Here is a 22,489-nt window from a genome sequence, read left to right as displayed (position 1 = left end):
ATTAATGCTGCTGTGCACATTCATGCCCAAGTTTTTGTGTGGATCTGTCTTCAGTTCCTTGTGTATATACCTATGAGTGGAATTTCTGGGTCATATGGTAATTCTGTATTTAACCACTTGAGGACCTGCCAGACTATTTTCCAAAGTGACTGCATCATTTTATATTCCCACCATTAGTGATGAGGGTTCCATTTTCTCCACATCCTGGCCAACATTTGTTATTTTCTGTCTTTTTTATTATTGTCATTCTGGTGAGTGTGAAGTGGTATCTCACTGTGGTTCTGACTTACATTTCCCTGGTGGCTAATAGTGTCAAGCATCTTTTCATGTGCTTATTGGCTATTTGTATAGTTCTCTCTGGAGAACTGTCTATTCAAATTCTTTACTCATTTTTTTGTCTTTTTATTATTGAGTTATATATTCTAGGTAAAATACATATTCTATTCTTTTAGAGATACAAGTCCCTTATCAGAAATGTGATTTGCAAGACATTTGCTCCTTAGTCTCTGGGTTGTCTTTTTATTTTCTTTATAGTGTCTGGGTCAGTGTTTTTAGTCCTTTAATTCTTATGTGTTTTTCTTGTTTTTCCTGTTAAATTATAAAATTGTGAAGTTTAAATTGTAAAATTCTACAAATCTGGAAACTGCAAGTCCTTTTAGATCTCTGTTCCTCCTGTAGAATGGTATATATCTATTAAAGAATGTGTCTCCACAACTAGCCACCTCTGCCCCTAATTAGATAATTTCCTGGTGGATAATTTGATTTCATTCTTGATGAGCTATGATGGCTTATTGGTTTGTTTTCTTATAGGTGAATCGATTTAGTAAGGTGGAAGACCGAGCGATTTTTGTCACCGATCGTCACCTGTATAAGATGGATCCCACTAAACAGTACAAGGTGATGAAGACTATTCCTCTATACAATGTAAGTGTTCTCTGCTTTCTGAATAAAGGAGTCTTAACCTGGTGTTCTTGGACCACTGTGGGTCAATAGACTGATCACTACAACCTTTTGGGCTTTAGGGAGCCCATGAATTCCTGAAATTTTATGCCAATCTTATGTTTTGTACAAATGTACTATTTTCTATAAGAAGGATCCAGGCACACCTGGCTGGCTTAGTCGGTAGAGCATGCAACCCTTGATCTTGGGATCATGAGTTCAGGCCACACGTTGGGTATGGAGAGTACTTAAAAAAAAAAAAGAAGAAAAAGGATCCAAAGTTTCCAATAGATTAATGAAGACATTTTAAAAAACAAGCATAAGGACTCTGTATTCTGCATGACCTTTCTCTATTCTTAATCCTACTTACTGCTTAAATGTTGTGGCACATAATGTATTTTCTTGTTTTCAAGAGGTTCATTTTTATAGGGAAGTGGAATTAGGAGAAAAACAGTAGAGAATTACTTCATGAAAACATTACCTTTCTTTCAGATGTAAAATTTATGCTGTTTCCAGAAGTTCGTTTCACCAGTATATTTTGCTTCTGATCTAAACCTACTCAGTTGTCCTCCATGGGGTTTTCAAGTTCTATAATCATTTCTCATTTGAAATATGAAATTTGGTGGTTATCTCCTTGAATCTCAATATGATTTTTTTTTTTATTTTTCTCCTGCTATATGTGGTCTGCTTTATAAGTGACTGTTCTGATTCTTGAGAAAGATCCTTCTGACTACAAGATCTTTTTGAGTGTCAGGTGATTTTTCTGTATGCTAGTTCCTAAGGAAGGAGGTCTATTTGTCCAATAGTAGAATTTATGAGGAGTATCATTTAAAGATTATTTTAAATCCTTTTGGTCTCTGCAAAAGGGAACAGGAAACATAATGTTTTATAGTTCTGTATTGTTAAATCAGGAGTTCTGTTGATTGTGAGGTACAAAGAAGGCAAACTATTCCTGGCTTTGCTAAATGATTTAGAATATCACTGCAGGGTTGATTATGGGGTTGCAATTTGTCTCCATTACACCCCCCCGCCCTGTACACACACATGCATCCTTCTCTCTTTCAATAGAAAGGCTAATGGATTGCAGCTAAGAAGAAAATTATATTCTAAGACATTCTTGATTGTATATAGTCTTCTTAGCAAATGCTTGTAATCTCACATATCAATCATCATTTAAGCCTAATAACTGCAATCTTAAAGTAGGAGTTGAAGGAAGATACAGGAGAAAATCAGGTTTTGTCAAAGTCAAATGAAGTGTGGAACCAAATAAAAAATAAATTGCGGAATGTGTTTTATTTCTTTACCTTCTGTCAAAGGGGAGATCAATCAAAGCACTTGATACAAATTCAATAAATAGCTAAACAACTCTTTGAACTGAAGTTATTTTCCCAAACTACCATCCTTTTTCATGTTGACTGGTGTGCATTTATAGTCACTGTTCCCCTTCATCAGTAGCATGGTTGTCAATGTATCAATAATATCATCTAATATAAAAATTAATGATGTTTAATAATCTCAGTAAAGGTAAACAATTTCAATAGAATGGGTACACACTATCATGGATGCTATCAGTACTCTGCCCATGTCCCCCTGTATTCCCTTATCATTTCTGTGCACACCAGCCTAACTTCCATCAGCCAACATCCTTGTCCAAAGGCTGCCCTTAGGCTGCGAGAACTCACTTTGCCTGCAGCCTACCCACAGGTGGTAGCTGATTTAACACTGGCCCCATTGGCCGTCTTCCCATCCCCGTACCACCTCCCCACACCCTTTCCAGTGTCCCTGCACCTCCCAAATCACTTCTGTGTGTTTATCAGCCTTTATCTCGGGGTCTGCTTTTGACAGGAACCAACCTTGGAGGAGTGGCTGCCTCTTAGGAGAGACCAGGTTGAATGGGATAGGGGACTTCCAACCATATCTATAAAATGGTTTTTGAGTCTGAAACAAATATGGCAAAATATTAAGTATTGATAATGAAAACATGAGTCTTTGGTATTTTATTCTTTATACTGTTTGCATGATCAGACTATTTTGAAATTAAAAAATAGTTTAAGACAAGGAACTTTTTTAAAAAAATGATAATGCTAATAAGAGTAATGCAGAAAGTGGGAAGGGAGAAAGGAGATGATGTCGGTTTTAACCATGTTGAGTTTTTTCAGGCACCAGTGAAACTTGGAAGTATACAATCCACAGATAAATTGGAAGTCTAATATTATAGAGGGGGAAGGAATTCAGCACTTAAGATAAAAATTTAAAAGCGGATCCATGTATAATTGGAGGCTAAAATTATGAGTCTAAAGAGAGAAAGGGGGCAGATGATTCAAGAACTTTCCCTGTTAATGGTGAGGAAAGAATCACTGAAGGAAATGGAGTAAGAAGGAAATCTCTCAATGGGCCTCCATTTGCTCCTCTCTTTCATGTGCTGAATGAGCTGTGGCTTCCCTTCAGTTCCATAGGTTATGAATTATTCTAGGAAAGAAAAGAACTATAGGAACGTTGTGTTTCGGAATCAAGTTGGAAAGTTTCCAGAAGTAAGAGTAGTTGGTAAGAACAGACAGCTGAGGGTCCCACACTCCTCCTTCTGCACAGGCTCCTTTCCTGTCTCACTTAAGCTTTTCTGGCTCCAAGGAACAGATTGTGACCATACACTCTCTTGAGTAATGTTTTGTTTTTAACGAGGATACACATGGTAGTAAGGGAGAAGAATCTCATGAAGACCCGGGAAAGGCTACCATTCAGCATTTAAGGCTGCTCTCCGGGACTCTGTTATCCTGGAACCCCCCGCAGCAACGCGAGTGCTTAGAGAGTCTGCGTCCCTGCCATTTCCTGGGGCTCTACTTCTCTCTGGGTGTCTTCTTCCTAACAGTCAGCATCCTTGCCAGACAGCACAGGCTAGCGCAAGGCTGGGGTCTACATGGGCCAACCCAGGAAACCACTGGAGTGTCATCCTGCAGTAATGTATCCAACACAGTCTCCAGCAGAGTCCTCACCATAGCAACCAATTCTGCATGACCCACATTGGTACCACATTTCCTTCTCAAGCTCTTGTTCATCTGTGTACCCTCTTCCCTGACTTTTCCTAGTATAACATGGATAATTACTACAAATCTTTTGGGGCATGATTGATCTCACTGCTACAATCTTTGACTACTGTCCTTAGGCCCAAGTCATCTTTGGACCTTGGTCACAGATCACGCTGGGGTGGGACATCAGGAGAGAAGTGCTTCAAATAGGTCAGCTTCACCAGGCATCCTTGGGTCCTTGGACTCTTCCCACCGACTCCTGTTCCAATCTCCAGGATGCTAGTCTTTGTCAAACAGGGCCTAAATCGTGCTCATGGATGCTCATCATGGGTGAGAGTTTCGGCAATGCTGTCGTTTGGCTGTGTGTCTAATCAGCTTCTAAACCTGGTCTTCACCAGTGCTTTTTGACAGAATATGTTTCCTTACCTGCTTCCAGCCAGCAACATGGGACCAATATTTGTTGTTTTCCTAATGCACCATAAAAAGTACTCAACCAATTTACTACCTTTACACCTCCCAACCCATTGAACTTGTATAAAGCAGGAGCACCTAAGTGCCCCCAGGCACTTAACTCTGATGGGCACATCTGCCAGCCTCCAGGGGCTCAGCTGTGATAGGGTAAGTGATTGCTTCCTCCCTACAGACTGGGGCTCTTCCTTGTCTTGTTGACGGGCTGCAAGCAGGGGCACATCCCATCTGAGAGTGGTTTCTGGCAGCATCCTTGTGCTCGTTTCTTTCTGCTAGGTCTTGAGGTGTGATGAACAGAGACTTCAGGAGACTCGCATAATGGGGAGTTACACCTGAGTTAGAACAGCGGTGCAGGAATTACCTTCATTTGGGGTTTTAGACAGCTATAACCAGATTGTCTCGTTACAACCTTTACAGTCTCAGTAACTAAACTCTTTATTCAGTAAGTGATTACTGAGGACTCATTATGTGCCAGACATACAGGTATTGTGGCACAGAAGCGTTAAAATAGTCAAAATTTCTGCCCTTATGGAACTTCAGTGGGGAGCAGCGGACTTTACGTTTATGTATATATGTGTGTATATACACACATGCACATCATATAATCCATTAGGAGGGGTTAAGGGAAGAAACAATAAGGAAGGAAGATAGAGGATGTGAGAGGTGTTGTAATTTCAAACAGGGTGATCAGGCCTCACTGAAAATTTGACATTTAAGCAGAGACTTGAAGGACCTAAGGAATGAGCCATATGTTTACTTGGAGGAAAAGTATTTGGGGCACAAGGAACAGCTAAGACACAGAGACATGAGCAGGGAGGAAAGGAGCCTTCTGGGAGCTGGAAATGACCAGCTCCGTAGCTTGAGCTGGTAGTAGTTACACTTGTATATACATATGTTCATCAGGCAGTTTCCTTGAGATTTGTGTGCTCTACTGAATGCATGTTATATATACCTCAGTAAAGGGGGAGGAAAGGGGCGCCCGGGTGGCTCAGTCGGTGGAGCATCTGCCTTCGGCTCAGGTCATGATCCCAGGGTCCTGGGATCGAGTCGCACATCGGGCTCCCCGCTTAGCAGGGAGCCTGCTTTTCCCTCTGCCTCTGCCCCTACCCGTCCCCACTCATGCCCTCTTGCTCTGCACTCTCTCCTCAAATAAATAAAATCTTTTTAAAAATAAAATCTAAAAAAGGGGGAGGAAGAAGGCTATCTGTGAAGGAGGATGGAGGAGGGAGGGTAAGCCAAAGAGCAAGGTGAAGTCAACGAGGCAGGGGATCACTGAAGCCCCGGGGAGATTTGGACACATGGTGATACACGAACCATCTCCGTACAGCGTGTGGAACATACACAGTCACATTTGCTTTCTCCTCCATCTAAAGAAGAGTACGCCCCGCTCCCTTGTGCTCGGAGAGGCAGCCCTCCGCTGTTCCTCGGGGGAGAAGAAGCCACTAACTAAACCAGGGTGGGCACCTGATTTCAGGGAAGCCAGGAACCTCGGGGATGGCCCGGGATGGAAAGCTCTAAACTCTACCTCCCTTACAGACCCTCCGTGTTCCTCATATTGATCAGATGTGCTGCTTCGCATTTTCTCCAAGGTCAGTTTTGCTAGAAACCTATTGTATTGATTTCATTACCTTTTCATTGACCTCTGCTCTTGTTTTCCTTCTCCAGTCTCTAGATTTACTCTGTTGGGTCTTTTTCTAGCTTTTTGAGCTGAGGGATTAGCTGCTCTCATTTTTAAATTTTACTTTTTAAAAATGCATCAAAGACCATAAATTTGTGTTTAGAAATGGCTTGAGCTGACCTTCACAGGTTGTAATATGCAGTACTGTCCTTGTTCAGTTCTAATTATTTTGTCATTTCCATCGTGAGTTCCTCTTTAAGCCGTGGGTGGTTGAGTGGTATATTTTCAAATTATCGTGTATGTGGTAATGTATGATACGTGCGTATGTGTTTTCTGTAGGACAGAGGGAAGTCCACAGGCATTAAGTTCATTGACTGCTCGTGAGACAATCTGTTTCATATATATTTTAACGTCTTCAACACCTCAGGAAGCTGTTTCCCTGCAGTCAACATTCTACTGCACGGCCGTATCCCTAAATTATTTTTTAAAGATAAGAATTATCAGATCTTTATCTGTTGTGTTGTTTCTGATCAGTTTCTGTTAACTTAAAAACAAAACATGTTGCAGAATTTAAAACAGCATTCAGAGGGGCACCTGGGTGGCTCAGTCGGTTGAGCATCCAACTCTTGATTTGGCTCAGGTCATGACCCTCAGGGTTGTGAGATCAAGCCCCCACAGAGGGCTCCACGCTCAGTGTGGAGTCTGCTTCTCCCACTCCCTTCCCCCTGCCCATCCCCTGACTTGCTCTCTTGTGGGCACACGCTCTCTTTAAAATAAATTAATCTTTTTTTTTTTTTGGCTTTGCTTTTTTTTTCTTTTTTTTTATTATGTTGATCACCATACATTACATCATTAGTTTTTCATGATTCATTGTTTGCGCATAACACCCAGTGCTCCACGCAGAACGTGCCCTCTTTAATACCCATCACCAGGCTAACCCATCCCCCACCCCCTCCCCTCTAGAACCCTCAGTTTGTTTTTATTTCTTTTTTTTAATAATTTTTATTGTTATGTTAATCACCATACATTACATCATTAGTTCTTGATGTAGTGTTCCATGATTCATTGTGCATAACACCCAGTGCTCCACACAGAACGTGCCCTCTTTCATACCCATCACCAGGCTAACCCATTCCCCACCCCCTCCCCTCTAGAACCCTCCATTTAAAAAAAGAATTAAAAACAACAGTTAAAGAGAACTAAAATTAAAACCTAAAAGAAAAAACAAGGATAACCATTTTTCACTTTATGACTTAGAAATCTTCTCTGCCATTGCCCCATTACTCACTCTTACCACCTTTCTAACAGGTCAGAACAGTATTATTAATACCCTGCATCAAAACACAAAACACTCCCAGTCCTGTTTCTCTTTGAAAATGGGTGTCTGAACTGGAACTTAATATATCTTTGCTGTTTTACTCCATTTTTGGTGACAGCATCCCATGAGAACAGAGATTTTCAAACTTTTTTATGAGGCTTGGGGTAATTTAAGTAAATCTGACATCACTGGATTAGCAGACCCTTGGGATATCCTTTGGCATGTGGTGTATACCCTACCAGCCGTTCACATCTGGGCAAGTATTTTAACTTTTTTAGTGACGTGTACCCTCCATGCAGAAAAGTACACAAATCTTAAGGGTAGAACTTAGTGATCACAAAGTGAATTCACCCATGTAACCGTCACCAAAGTCAAGATAGAGGCCATAGGTCATGATCTCATGACCGCCCTCATGTTCCCTCCAAGTCACTCTCTCTCCCTTCCTTCTCAAAGACATAATTTTGCTCATTTCGAACTTCATTCAAATGAAGTAAAACTCTGCGTATCCCTGTTTGTGTGGCTTCTTTCAGCATTATATATTTGTGAGATTTCTCCACGTTATTTCATCTAACTCTAGCTTGCTCATCTTCATTGTTCTGTAGTATTTCCTTGTGAAAATATGCCACAATTTGTGTATCCATTCATGCATTGATGGATGCTTGAGATTTTTTTTTTATTCTTATACACATCTGTTAGTGTTACATGCATACATTTACGCTGGACAGATACCCAGGAGGGAAACTGTCGTAGATAATTCCAGGTTTCCAAGGCAGTTGCACTGATTTACACCTCCACCAACAACATCTGACAGTTCCAGGTGCTCCCATGTCCTCCCCAATACCAGCTGCAGATGGTCTTTTAAATGGTCGCTATTTTGGTAGGTACGTGGTAGTTACACATTGTAGGGGCTTTTCCCAGCTTTCTTGAGATATAAATGATATATAACATTGTTTACATGTGAAGTATACAACGGGTGGATTTGATATATTTTGCAAAATGATCACCGCCATAGCAGTAGCCAATAGCTCCATCACATCACAGAATTACCATTTCTGTTTCATGGCGAGAGTATTTAAAATCTACTCACTTAGCAACTTTCAAGTATGTAATACAGTATTATTAGCTATCATCACCATTGCTGCACAATAGTTTCCTAGAACTTATTCATCTTATAACTGGAAGTTTGTGCCCTTTTGTCCAACATCTCCCATTTCCCCTACTTACCACTCCACTCTGTTTCTGAGTTCGGCTGTTTTAGATTCCACATGTAGGTGAGATCATATAGTATTTCTTTATTTTTGTTTTTTTTTTCCCATTGGGTATGATGCCCTCAAGGTCCATCCTAGTTGTTGCAAATGGCAGGATTTCCTTCTTTCTCGTGGCTGAATAATATTCCATTATGTATACATGCCACATCTTTATCCATTCATTTGTTGATAGATACGGATTGTGTTTTTTATTTGCATTGCCTTATTACTAAGAAGGTCTAGCACCTCTTTGTGTGGGGTCATTTAGATGCCTTTTGTGAAATGCCTGTTCAAATCTCTTGCCCATTTTTCTATTCAGTTGTCTTTTAAAAATTGATTTCTAGTTCTTTCTATATTCTGCATAAGTGCCCATTGGCAGTTAAAGGTGTTGCAGATATTTACTCTGACTCTGTGACTTGACTTTTCATTCTTTGAATGGTGTCTTGGAACAAAATGTTCTGTGTTAATATAGCTCAGCTTATCACTTTTTTCCTTTGAGGTTGATGCGGTTTTGTTTTTGTTTAGGAAATCATTCCCTCTCCCAAGGTCATGAAGGTATTCTTTTCTGGTATATTCTGTACACTTCATTACTTTACCTTTCACACTGATATCCACTGTCCACTTAGAATTGATTTTCGTGTGTATGTGAGGCTATAGCCCTTCGTTCATGTTTCCTCATGTGGGTAAACTGGCCTAGCACCACTCATTCATATCCAGATCCTTTCCCTTCAATTTCACCTTCCTCCCAGTGTATTGTTCTCACTAGCTACATCCATATGAATGGAAAGAGAGCTGAGCCTGGTGGTAAAGCAGATCTCATCAGAAGCAACAACCTAACATTTATTCCTTTTCTTTGTCAAACTGTCAGATTCCTTTGGGGGTCTGGTGGGTTCAGAAGTTAATGAAGCCCATACCCTGTCATGGGGCAGTCACCACTCCACTATGGTCCATGTGGCCATGCCTGAGTCCAGTATGCCAAGTCTTTGGATTCACCTAGAAAAAGCTGAAGTCTGTATTTTATGTAAGTCTCCTGATTAAATGCCATGCAAGCCAAATAAAACACATCTGTAGGCCCACAGGTCACCTGTTTGCTAATCCTGTTTTAAAAAGATCTTGGGGTGCCTGGGTGGCTCAGTCATTTAAGCATCTGCCTTCAGCTCAGGTCATGATCCCAGGGTCCTGGGGTCGAGACCCACATCGGGTTCCCTGCTCGACAGGGAGCCTGCTCCTCCGTCTCCCTCTGCCACTCCCCCTGCTTGTGCTCTCTCACTCTCTCTCTCAAATAAATAAATACAATCTTTAAAAAAAAAAAAAAAGATCTTGTCATTTGTTATTTTACATGAGCTATACCCATGTGTCTTTGCCTCTTCCATGTCAAACTTTAAAAATTCTAAAATCTATGTTAGTGTTTTCTTCTAGATTTTATGTAGCAGAAACAGTAGAAACACTAACCATTTCTCACTTAGAGAAAACTATAGCTGGGTATGTGCTTTTAGAAGGATACATTTTCTACTTCAATTAGCAAGGAAGAAAAGGAATAAAGGAAATCTTCGGTAGAGGGTCTTTCTTGTCTTGAGAACTTCCTGTCTCCTCAGAGTTCAATGCTAATCCCATCCCTCTGACTTTGCATTATAAAATTTTTCAAATATATAGAGAAGTTGAAAGAATAGTACAGGGAATAATACCCTAATGCCCTCCACCTAGATTCAATGAGTGTTTATTTTTTGCTATATTTGTTTTATCTCTCTTTGATGATGCTTTGCCACTAAGATAATCCTGTATGCATCCTCCTAAGAATAAGGACTTTCTCCTTCATAACCACAATACTATTTTCATATCTAAGAAAATAACATACCCATAATGTCATCTGATATCCAGGACATACTCAAATATTTTCAGTTGTTCAAAGAATGTTTTATACCTATTTTTAAAAATACTACCTGGGTTCATATTTTAGAGTTACATCTCTTTTAGTCCAGAACTGTACCACCACACACACATCTTTTTTTCATGGTGTTGACTTTTTTAAAACAACATTATTAAATTATTATTTGCTGGGGCACCTGGGTGGCTCAGCCGTTAAGCAGCTGCCTTCGGCTCAGGTCATGATCCCAGGGTCCTGGGATCGAGCCCCGCATCGGGCTCCCTGCTCAGCGGGAAGCCTGCTTCTCCCTCTCCCACTCCCCTCTGTTTGTGTTCCCTCTCTCGCTGTCTCTCTCTCTCTGTCCAATAAATAAATAAAATCTTTAAAAAAAAAAAATTATTATTTGCTAATATAATGGCTGAATTGTTGCTCCCCCAAAATTCATTGGTTGAAGTCCTAATGCCCAGTACCTCAGAATGTGGCTGTATTTGGAGATAGGGTCTTCAAAGAAGTAGTTAGTTTACAATGAGGTGTTAGGGTGGGCCCTAATCTGGTATGACGGGTGTCCTTATAAGAAAAGGCAAGACTACGTGAGGATGGAGAGAGAAGACAGCCATCCCCAGGTCAAGGAGAGAGGCCTCAGAAGAACTGCACCCTTCCACACCTTGATCTTGGACTTCTAGCCTCCAGAACTTGTTTAAGCCATCCGTTCTGTGTGGCTCTGTATGGCTGCCCTAGCAAGCTAATACGTTTACTTACCATAAAATTGACCCATTGTAAGGTACTGTTCAGTTACTTTTAGTAAATTTATGCAGTTGTGCAAACATCACACAATCCAGTTTTAGAACATTTCCATCACCTCAGAGAGTTCTCTTGTGCCCATTTACAGTAAATCCTCACTCCCAACTTCAGCCTATCCTTTTACCTTTTCTAGAAACTTGATATACACGGAATCATGCAGCATGTATTGTTTTGTGTGTGACTTCCTTCACTCAGTATGTTTTTGAGGTTCATCTAGGTTGCGCCTTATGTCATTGGTTTGTTCATCTCACTGCTGAGTCATACTCCATTGCATGGATAGACCGTATTTCATTTCCCCATGCACCAGTGGATGGACATTTGGCTGCTAGGTGCATCTGCATGTAAGTCTTTATATGGGTATATGCTTTTATTTCTCTTGGGTGGCTATCTAGGAGGGGAATTGTTCCATCATATGGCATTTGTTTAACTTTGTAAGAAACTACCAAACTTTTCCAAAATGGCTGCCCCATTTTACATCCTCTCCAGCACATGGGAGTTCTGGTTTCTCCACATTCCCACCCATACATGGTATGCATGACATTGACTTTTTAGAGTCCAGAACTGGTCTCATCTGGATTTGTCTGTTTCCTCACGGTTCATTTAATTTATTCTCCTAGTCCCTGTATTTCCTGTTAACCAGCAGTTAAATCAGGAGGTGTTAATTTTATTTGCACAGTACGCTTCCACATTCTTGAGATGATACCTTGCATCTCAACAAAAGTGGCATAAGTACAGCCAACTCTGCCTTGTGGGTCATCTTTGGATGTTTCATTGCAGCCAAGCTACTATTATGTTTCCCCCACTGTGGTCCAAATTTCTGACTGCTTTTAGAATAGATACCCTGTGTTTTTCCTGTGAACAACTAGAATTTAGCATAAAAATAAAGATAAATATCACCATCAAATAATTACATATTGATATGTTGCCCATCATTCTGTCAATACCTGTTATTTTCAGTTTCTTTTCCCAGTCTATTTTCATAACCAAATTCTTCCAATACTTTTTTCTTGATTTTTTTTTTTTAAGTTTTTACAGCATATTAATCCTCTCTCGAAAAGTCTACAGTCTACATAGTCCCTGCAGGTCCCCAGAGTCACCACAGAATTTTTACTCCTTTGTGCCAGCGCCAGCATTGGCCCTTGCAGTCCCCCTGACCGCCTTCATTCTGTGCTCGTGTTCCTTTTGCTATTTTCCTGAGGTCCTTTTCTTCTCATGTAGGCGATGTCTTGCAAGTCTATGTTTGGATTCATTTTCCTTCTGTAATCCAAGGAATTATAAATTGTGCCAAAGCCAATTGGCTTGCCACACCAAAATGCATTCTGAATCCAAATACAAAGATGACATCTGGTGTGGTCTTGTGTGTTTTGGCCAATTTTTCCCAAATTTCTGTCTTAGGTACTACGTTGCCCTTCTGGGGTGGAGGATGTTTCTGCTAAAGTCGTCAGTTGGTCATGAACTTCCTGGTTCAGATAGTTACTGTGTTGTGCATAATGGCAGTCAGTCTTCAGGCAGCCAGGGAGGGAAAGCTTGATATTTCTTATTTATTTCTACAACTGTTAGCTCTCTCCCCCAAACCCTGGCAACCACTGATCATTTTACTGTTTCTATAATTGTGCCTTTTCTAGAATATCACATAATTGGAATCATATACTTTGTAACCTTTTCAGATTGGCTTCTTTAACTTAGCAATAGGTATCTGAGGCTCTTGCATGTCTTTCTGTGGCTCATTTCTTTTTATCGCTGAATAATATTCCAATGTGTGAATGTGCCATAGTTTGTTTATCCATCTGCCTATTGAAGGACATCTTCGTTGCTTCCAGTTTGAGGCCATTATGAATAAAGCTGCTAAACATTCACATGCGGGTTTTTGTATTTATTCAGTTTTCAAATCATCTGGGTAAATACCTACCCGTGCAGTTGCTACATCAAGTTTGGCTTTATATGAACTGCCAAATTGTCTCCCAAAGTAGCTGTACCATTTTGCATTCCTACCAGCAGTGAATAAGAGTTCATCTTCACCAGTTTTTGCTACTATCAGTTTGTTTCAATTCTAGCCATTCTAACAGACATGTAGTAGTATCAAGTATTCTTCTGTTACCCTAAACTACATAGCTCAGCATACTCTGGGGTCCCAGCTAATCTCTACAGGAATCACCTCCCAGCTCTCTGTCATTAATTGGTTTGTGTTCAAGAGACAAAGACTGATCCTCATGCAAACCTAAACAAAATATAATTAAAATATAAATTTGGCACCTTTTTTCTCTTCCATTAGCAAAAATTATTCAGCTGGCTTATCATTTAGCAATGATTTCAGTCACTCTTTGTAGGAAATATAAAAATAGGAAATCATGACAGGTTTTGAGATGAGTTTCAGTAAACACTGTTCTCACAAATGGCATGGTCAGGTAATTATAAACAGCAGTCTGAGAATGAGACACTCAAGTTGCAAGTGACTCCTTTCTTAGCCACAGAGTGGCTTTCTTTGTATAAATAGTACAGAGTTGGGATAGGGTTTCAGCCAGCTGGATTCTATGTTACTGTCAGATTAGCATCATCTCCCTTGAGTCCCTGTCTACACTGTATTTGTAAGTTGTAATATCGAATTAAAGCATTTCCAAGGTCAAGAAAGCTTAAAGTTTTTTACAGGGGATAGGAGGGTCCGAATTTGAATGTTTTGCAAAGCTGGGAGACTAGGGGTTGCTTGGCTTGATATGGAGAACAGTCAAGAAGTAACCTATCTAATTAGTAATACTGTATACAGAACTTTGATCACAACCTCTTCAACTCTGAGAACCATCCTAGAGATCACTATAATTGGCTGGAAAAGATTGCACCCCATGGCTGAGGCAAGTCGCCTCAATCAATGAGCTTGTGCCGTGTGCGTTCACAGGGACATGGGCTCACCCCAGCCAGCACTCAGGGAGCTGGTTGCCAAGATCAAGTTTAATCTGCGTAAACATAAAATCTGTTCACTGGTTTCAAGTGAGACTGTATAAACTGAAACATTTAACCCAACCTAGGCTGGAACGCCTCTTACCCTTTGGTTGGTGAATTGTGTTAGTTTTGCCCGGTGGGTTGGTTTGAAGAATGTTTGAATCTGTCCACTAATGCTGTTTGATATAGTCCCTTTTTATCGGTGTGGGCTTGATGGCCAAGGAAGTAGCCAATTAATTACACAAATACCTCCTTTCGTTCTATGGAGAATACAGGCAAGCAAGGGCGAGAAAAGAGACAATGATCTGAAGTGATGTGAATGTTTTGTAGAGGTAAATGGGTTGTAATTATTCCAGGCTTCATGCTTTATTACTCTGTCTGGTGGTGACTCGCTAGAAAGCTGTCATTTCATTTGGAAGATGGATTGTCCTTGTAATGTGTACAGGGGTGAGCCCTGCTGAAATCCATCGCTGTGGGCTCTGCTCCTCATCACCGTTTCTAAAGCACCCTCCCCTCCTGGCAGTGTCCCAGGAGAAGGTGTTTCCATGGTAATCTCAATGAAGGTGGTCAGCTGACGTCTGGCACCGCCTGAGCTGGTGTGCGCCAGCCTGCTCCCCTCCCTCGAGCCTCTAAACTGTATTTATTAGTCTTCTTTAATGGAAAGTATATAACCCCTTAATGTCAGACATGGAGTGGCACTCAGGTTTATTTATTTATGTAGGTAATAAATTTACCTTCCTAATTAATTCTCAGCAGGTCCCGGAATCTGTATTATTTCGAACATCTTGTGCAAACATTTACATTTTTGCCTGTTACAACAAAGAGAGTTGCTTAGTAATACTAGATATTTGGAAACCTCTGTTCTTAGAAAACAGTGATGTCTCTGTTAAAGAAGAATTTTTAAAAGATACAGATATTAAGGTTTCAGTTTAATTTTTCAAGGATCCTTTCTTGCTCTGCTGGTTTAGGCAATGAAACAGTCTTTCCACTCTCCTTATGATTTTTTTTTAGCACTCAATGATTTTATTATTGGATTCAAACGAGCCACGTGGCTTGAAAATACTTCTAAGAAATGTGACATTTAGCCATGTTCTCTAATTTTCTGTTTTAATAAGAGAGGAAGAAGTCAGAATTTCAGAGCTACCCAACTGATTGCTTTGCTGACATGTGTTTAGAAGTAAATGCCTTCTGTCCCATCAGAGACCACCACTTATGTTAAACTACTAAGCAAACTGATTTATAATGTCAAAAGTCAGTGCTCTGGGGCACAAGGTAGAGTCCATTTTCATCAGTACTATACTTGGAAATTCAATTACAAATGTAAAAGATGCACGAAATCAGTATCTGAAAGCAACTATCATTAGAACCAATTTATGACTCCTTTAAAGAGCTGTCTTGTTAAGGAAACACAAAGCCTTTAAACCACTAAAGTATAAGAAAATTAGTACAATACCACCATATTTATCCAGAGGTCAGATTGCCAGGAACAAGATCCTTTTAAAGCCAAGCCCTAAGTGGAGGCATATACATAAAAAGATCTCTGCATTTGCAGAAATAGATGTTACTAAGCTGAAGCAGCAATAGGCTTCCTTTTATGTAAGTATCTCATCAGAGCTCTCGGATGCACTAAAGGTTTTTGAGCACCTACTACGTGCTCTGCGTTTTCCAGGCACCAGCAATGCAACAGCACATTTCACAGTTTGCCCACAAAGCCTCGTGGGCCCGTGAGGGAGGCAGAGCAGTGAACCAACCCCTCTGGCACAGGCCGATGGCAGCCGTGGGGCTCAGCTGACCGTGGTACCTTTCTCTCAGGAGACCACCCCTCAGGAAGGGCAAGTAACCCACCCAAGGTCACAAAGCTCACAGGGAATGGAGCCGGCTTCACACGCTCCTCTGTTACCCCATACGCTTGGAGACCTTGGACTCACAGCCCTGATGGTGAACTGCTGCCACCACCTCCTTTTTGTGACAAACAACACATGCAACTAAAATCCTATTTTAAGAAGAGGAAAGAAGGGGCGCCTGGGTGGCTCAGTCGGTTAAGCGTCTGCCTTTGGCTTGGGTCATGATCCCGGGGTCCTGGGATGGAGAGAGCCCTGCATCGGGCTCCTTGCTCAGCGGGGTGTCTGCTTCTCTCTCTCCTCTGCCCCTCCCCCAGCTCCTGCTCTCTCAAGAAGAAGAAGAGGAAAGAAATCTCACAACTAGCATTTGTCACGTACCCGATGCCATGCATTTATTAAGTGATTTAAATCTGTTCCATCTCCATCTTTATAAGAATCCTGTGCAAGGAGTTAAGTATCATTTTATAAATGAAGAGACCAATTCTCATATTTTGCAGGGTTTTACTATGGATTTTGTAGACACCAAAGCCAAAGTGAGCCATGTGACGAGGCATCTTCTGGCTTAGTTGCCTAGAATGCTCTCTTGCTTTCTCTCTCCCATTTCCCTTATTTATTTACATCTTTCTCACAATAATAATTGTTTTCTAAAATATTTCATCTTAGCCTTTTAAGGATAAGTGACTTGTAGGCCCTGGGGACCCCGCAGGAAACTACATGATGAAGACTTAAGCTTGGGTATTGGCTCTGTTCTGCATGTCAGAGGCTCTCGAGGTATGGTCCATGGGGATACAAAAAAGAAAATTCTTTTGTTTCATTTCTGTCAGAAAGAAAAAAACCCACAAACCAGCACCTTTGAAGGGAGCTGACATATTGTACTTCTGTTTGCACAACTGCTTCTCTCTTCATTGCAATCCTTCCTGTTCCAGGAAGGAACAAATAGGAAAAGGTACCACAGTCTCAGGCAAGCCAGAAAAAAAAAAAAAAAAACATGTTTTGATTGCTAACCTGATACTTAGGAGATTTGAATTTGATTTTGTTTAGTTTCCACCTTAAAAGCCAAATCAAAAATGTCAGTAGCGTTTTAACTCAGGGCTTCTCAGGCTTGGCTGCATGTTGGAATAGCCTGGAGAGTTGTATAAAAATTCTGATCCCCAGGCCACACCCCAGACCAATGAAATGGAATCTGCGGGGGTTAGACCTGGACATCAACATGTGTTTAATCCCTCAGGTGAGTGCACTGTGTCGTCAGGTCTGAGAACCACTGATCTAATTGTTCTGTTCCCCAAATATACTCATTTTCATTGTTCTGGCTATTTCTCAGAATCGTCTGTCAAAAGTTGGACTTGCTCCAGAATTCAGTTCCACCACTCTATTTGTGTGTGTGCGCACACAACAGAGACAGAGACAAGGAGGGAAGGAGAGGAGGGAGACAGTGGGTATGTGTGTGCTTTTTCTAGAAAGCCGTGAGGTCTTGTCATCTGCATCAAAAATTAAACCACCTTCTTTTTAAAGATTTTATTTATTTATTTGAGAGAGAGACAACGAGAGAGGGAACACAAGCAGGGGGAGTGGAGGGGAGAAGCAGGCTCCCTGCTGAGCAGGGAGCCCAATGCGAGGCTCGATCCCAGGATCCTGGGATCGTGACCTGAGCCGAAGGCAGACGCTGAACTGAGCCCCCAAGGCACCCCCCAAAATTAGATCTTCTTTAAGGTACTGACTGTGGTCTTACCTTGGCTGTCTTATTGGAAGATTCTCCTTAAACAAGGGTAGTATAAGATAATAAAATCATGTCAAATTTATGACTTTCACCCCTTACAATAGACATCTGCATACGCTGTCTCACCTGACCCTCCCCACATCAATGGGAGGCAGCCTCTACTTGGTCCTGAACTTGTAGGTATTAAATGAGCTTGTTTCTCTGTTACTGGTTGAAGTCCAGTGCAAACTTTTTTTACACCGAATTATTCTAATGAAGTTCCAGGGCACCCCAGGGAGCATCTGATTCTCTAATATACCAGGTATAAGAAATATCATTTTACTGGAATTATGTCTAAATAAAAACATCTTTACAATATGCCAGAGTTGGGGGTACCTCTAGTGGAGTAAGTTAAGTCAACGAGTTCAGGATCCTCTCTCCTGACTTGACTAAATTATTTCTTTGACTCCTGTGGATGGATCAGTCCTTTGCTCCTTAGGAAACCACATCCGAGGGCTGCCCTTATGTCCCTGGTCCACTGTGCCATCTCCCTTCCACAAAGCTTGTTGAGTTGTGAATATCTTACCTTGCATTTGGAGAGTTTTACACTATAACTGGTAAAGGATGAAAGAGAAATCACATACCAGAGGGGTGTGGCAGACCCAGGGGGTGGGATGCATGGAAGCGTATGGGGGTTTGTTGAATTCATGCCCCATTTTAATGATAATGCCCACCTCAGGGGAGTGCTGAAGACTGAAATAAGATACACATAAATAAGCCTGAAATAATGCGCGTAAAGACCTTAGCATAGCTCTTGGCACACAGTAAACTACTCAATAATTGTAAGCTGCTCTTAGCCCCCTTGCAAACCATCAATCCCATGCCTGCAGAATCCAGAATAGGATAGAGTAGCCCTCCGTGTCCTCACTGTTTATTCTTCCTTCTTGCTTTTCATTCTGCCTGAAGTGTTCTTCTCCGACATGCCTGCATGGGGTCCCTGCCCCAAATAACCTCAAAGGGGTTTTTTAGAATAATACCCCCCAGACCTCTCTATGCCTTTACACTGCTAGTTTGTTCTTCTTCATAGACCATGTCACCCCCTGTCACACTGCACCGTTGTTTACAGTCTGGTTCCCCCACACTCCCCATTATCTGAGATTCCATGAGAGAAGCGTCATGGACCCTTGTTACCACTATACAGTAGGTGCTCAATAAATGGGTATTGATGGATGAGTTGGAGAAGTCAAGACTAGAGACAGAGAAAGCAATCAAGAAGCTGCTGTAATCCTGTTAAGAAATTAAGGGGGTCGGATTCAAGAGCTATTTAAACGGTGGAAACAACAGGCCATAGGCATTGAGAGAAAGGGGTCTAGACGCATAGGTTTCTTTCCTGGACAGTTTGGGCTGATGGTGGTACTGGCTACTCACCAAGGTGGGAAGTGTGGAGGGAAGCGGGGCTGTAGTAGGAGAGTGTGGAAAGGAAAAGAAGTTCAGTCCAAAATGGATTTCATTTCAGGTGTTTGAGGAACTTAAAATAGAGAGGCCCAATGACTGTGGGTGTTCTAGAGAACAATCCAGGACAGGGACATAGATTTGGAAGAAACTAATATATGGTAGCTGAAGCCAGAGAATGGATGAGAACATCCAGAGAAGGTGAGGTGAGGGGGAAATTGCCTGTGAGGCGACCAGGAAGAACAGGCTTTTGAGGCTATGAATAAGGGTGTGGCTTTGACAGAAGAACACATGGGAACCATCAGAATTTCCTGAGCAGAGAACCCTTTAACCCCATGTCTACCTTTGACTCACACTGTCTTCCACACTTAACCGTAAATGTTGACCATCTGCTATCTGCTGTGGTTCTGTGGCACTGTGCTATTTACTGGTTAAAGAAAGGTGAGAAGGACACAGCATCTGCTTATTTTTTTAGTGGGTGAAGCAAACATACAGAAACTGTCACAGTGGGGCACCTGGCTGGCTCCGTGATGGAGCGTGCAACTCTTGATCTCGGGGTTGTGAGTTCAGGCCCCACATTGGGTGTAGGTATCGCTTGAAAGTAAAATCTTTCTTAAAAAGAAAAGAAATCTTCATGGTACAACTAAATGCTAAAACAAAGATAAACATGAATTGCTGTGCGTGTATGTGTATGGGATGGGTAGATATGGTTTCTCAGACAAGGAAGAGTTTCAGGGGGTCAAGCATATGTAAACGCTTGTGCGTTTTACTGCACTGGGGGCATGTGTAGCTTTTTTCAAAATTCTTTTTTTTTTTTCAAGAGTGACATAATCTGGCTTACATTTTTTTTTAAGTTTAAATTTTTCTTTTTTTTTTTTTTTAAGTAATCTCTACACCCAATATGGGGCTTGAACTCACGACCCTGAGATCAGGAATCACCTGCTTTTACAACTGAGCCAGCCAGATTTTTCAAATTCTTTTTTTTTTTTAATATTTTATTTATTTGACAGAGAGAGACACAGCAAGAGAGGGAACACAAGCAGGGGGAGTGGGAGAGGGAGAAGCAGGTTTCCCACTGAGCAGGGAGCCCAATGCAGGGCTCGATCCCAGGACCCTGAGATCATGACCTGAGCCGAAGGCAGACGCCTAACGACTGAGCCACCCAGGCGCCCCTAGATTTTTCAAATTCTTAAAGGGATGTGTGAACTACTGCTTTTGGCAATGCAGACCAACAGATTTTAAGCGTCACGATGAGGTTTATTTAGGAAGCTAATTCTGACAGCATCACAAAGTATGGACTGAACAGAGAGAGGCTGTTGAAATATGGGCCTTTTCAGGGATTCAGGATAATGTCATCGGATACAGTGGCACGAGACATAGAAGAGACAAGCCATCAGAGGTTTCTGAGATATTCTTAAAGTTAACATTTTTCAAAAAAATATTTTGTCTGTGCCAGGCCCTAGTTTCATTTTCCTACATGTGTTAATTTAGATAATTGTTTCATCCTACCCTGCCCTCTCTTTTGGGCTTGGGACATGGTGTGACTGGTGGCATTTAATTGAAATAGGACCCTGAGAAGGAGGTTGGTTAGGGCAAGGTGAGGAGTTTCAGTTTGGCGAGGTCCGACAGATGGGCCCTCCAGGGGCCCCCTGCCTGTGCTTTCCCCAGACAGGCAGAAACCCCCATCTAGAGCTCCAGAGAAAGGTCTAAGCTTGACACTCACATCTGAGAATCATCAGTATTTTAACAAGAGGGAAACTTGCAGCCTCTTCTCCCCAAACAAGGCTTGTGTTGTCCACTCATGTGATATGTGCCTTCTGACTCCTCAACTGCATCATAAACTCCCTAAGAAGACCACATTTTCTAATTTGTTTCATGTATAATCTGAAATAGAGAGTTAGAATTTCCAGTTCTGGGCTAGATGGAATAGATGCATTTTGCCCTGTCCTGCTCATTAAATACAACTAAAAACCCTGGACATTATATTATAAAACAACCATAAGACTCTGAAAGGTGGAAAGAAGATAGACTAGCTCAGGCCTTCAGGACTCGAGAAGCCGCATGGCAGCAAGGTCTCTGGAGAAGCCCCCAACCCAGAAATGCTAATGGGCATGAACAAGAAAAGCTTTCCGCCTCTTGCCAAAGGACCAGGAAAGGGGCAACCTAGCAAAACAGAAACCTTTTTGACAATAAATACTTCTTCAGAAAAACATCGGTGGTCAGGGGATCACAGCCCCCACTCCCACGTCTGTCAGTAAAGGCTTAGTGGAAAGCCTAGACCTCTACCTTTGCCTAGCATCCCTCCCCAGCCCCACGAGGGTGATACTGAGGAGGCCCAAAGGGGAGCCTGTACTACCACCCCGACCAAGGGGAAGATAGGTGTCTAGTTCCCTTTCCATAGTATCAGGGGAGGCTGAGTGAGGTACCCCCCTCCTAAGGGTTAGGAGGTACCCCTCCTGCTCCCCACCGGGGTGGTGTCAGTGGAGACCCATCTGGGGGGCCTGGACTCCCACTTCCATCCAGCAGTAAAGCATTGGTGCCTTCTTCCCCTACTGATCCATTTTTAGCAGAAGCCTGCTAAAATGGACGCTGGATCTGTTTAAATTAGATCCAGCATCTGATAACACAGTACCCAAAATGACCAGGATACAGTGGAAAATCACTCGTCATCCCTAAAAGAAAGAGGTACCGGTGTGTATGGATTCAACTTATTGACAAACACAGGATAAGGAAAATAAGCCTAAAATTATGAGCAAATTAATCTTTTTGCATTGAGAGGATCACTAATTTGTAAGTTTAAAAAATTTCAATTAAAATACCAGTAAGGAAAGTGACTAAGTTGATATTTTAAGAGAGAGAAAAATGAATTTAAAATGGATAATATATAAACTGTTCAATTAGTAAAACAATTAGCTTTTTAAAATAATAATTTGTGTGGGACCTAGTTATTTAATAGTCTTACGTAAGTCAATGGCTGTGTGTGGTTAAAATCACTTGGAGCGCATTAAAAAACTCCAGATGTCCAGCCTGATCCCAGACCAAGTAAGTCAGAGTATCCCCAGTGATTTTTTTTTAACAGTTTGTTCATTCATTCATTCATTCATTCATTCATTCATTTTAGAGAGAGAGAGCCCACAGGTGGAGGGGGGTGGAGGGGAGGGGAGCAGAGGGGGAGGGAAAGAGAGGGGGAGAGAATCTCAGGCAGACTCCACACTGAGTGCGGAGCACAGAGCCGGATGGGGGGCTCGGTCCCACCACCCTGAGATCATAACCTGAGCCAGAACTGAG

At 41.7% G+C, this 22,489-nt stretch overlaps 1 protein-coding gene across 3 annotated transcripts in view; it reads left to right on the top strand.

Annotated features, from left to right (window-relative positions):
- The window catches only part of MYO1D (myosin ID), a 350,526-nt gene that overhangs the window by 212,787 nt on the left and 115,250 nt on the right, over positions 1 to 22,489 (top strand). For all 3 annotated transcript variants that reach the window (XM_027625032.2, XM_027625033.2, XM_027625031.2), the window contains one exon: positions 811 to 924. In XM_027625032.2, coding sequence (XP_027480833.1) covers positions 811 to 924 — 114 coding nt within the window. The remainder of the gene's footprint in view (positions 1 to 810; positions 925 to 22,489) is intronic.

This window comes from Zalophus californianus, chromosome 16, assembly GCF_009762305.2.
Source record: "Zalophus californianus isolate mZalCal1 chromosome 16, mZalCal1.pri.v2, whole genome shotgun sequence".
Classification (NCBI taxonomy): domain Eukaryota; kingdom Metazoa; phylum Chordata; class Mammalia; order Carnivora; family Otariidae; genus Zalophus; species Zalophus californianus.
This window is presented reverse-complemented; position numbering and strand designations above follow the sequence as displayed.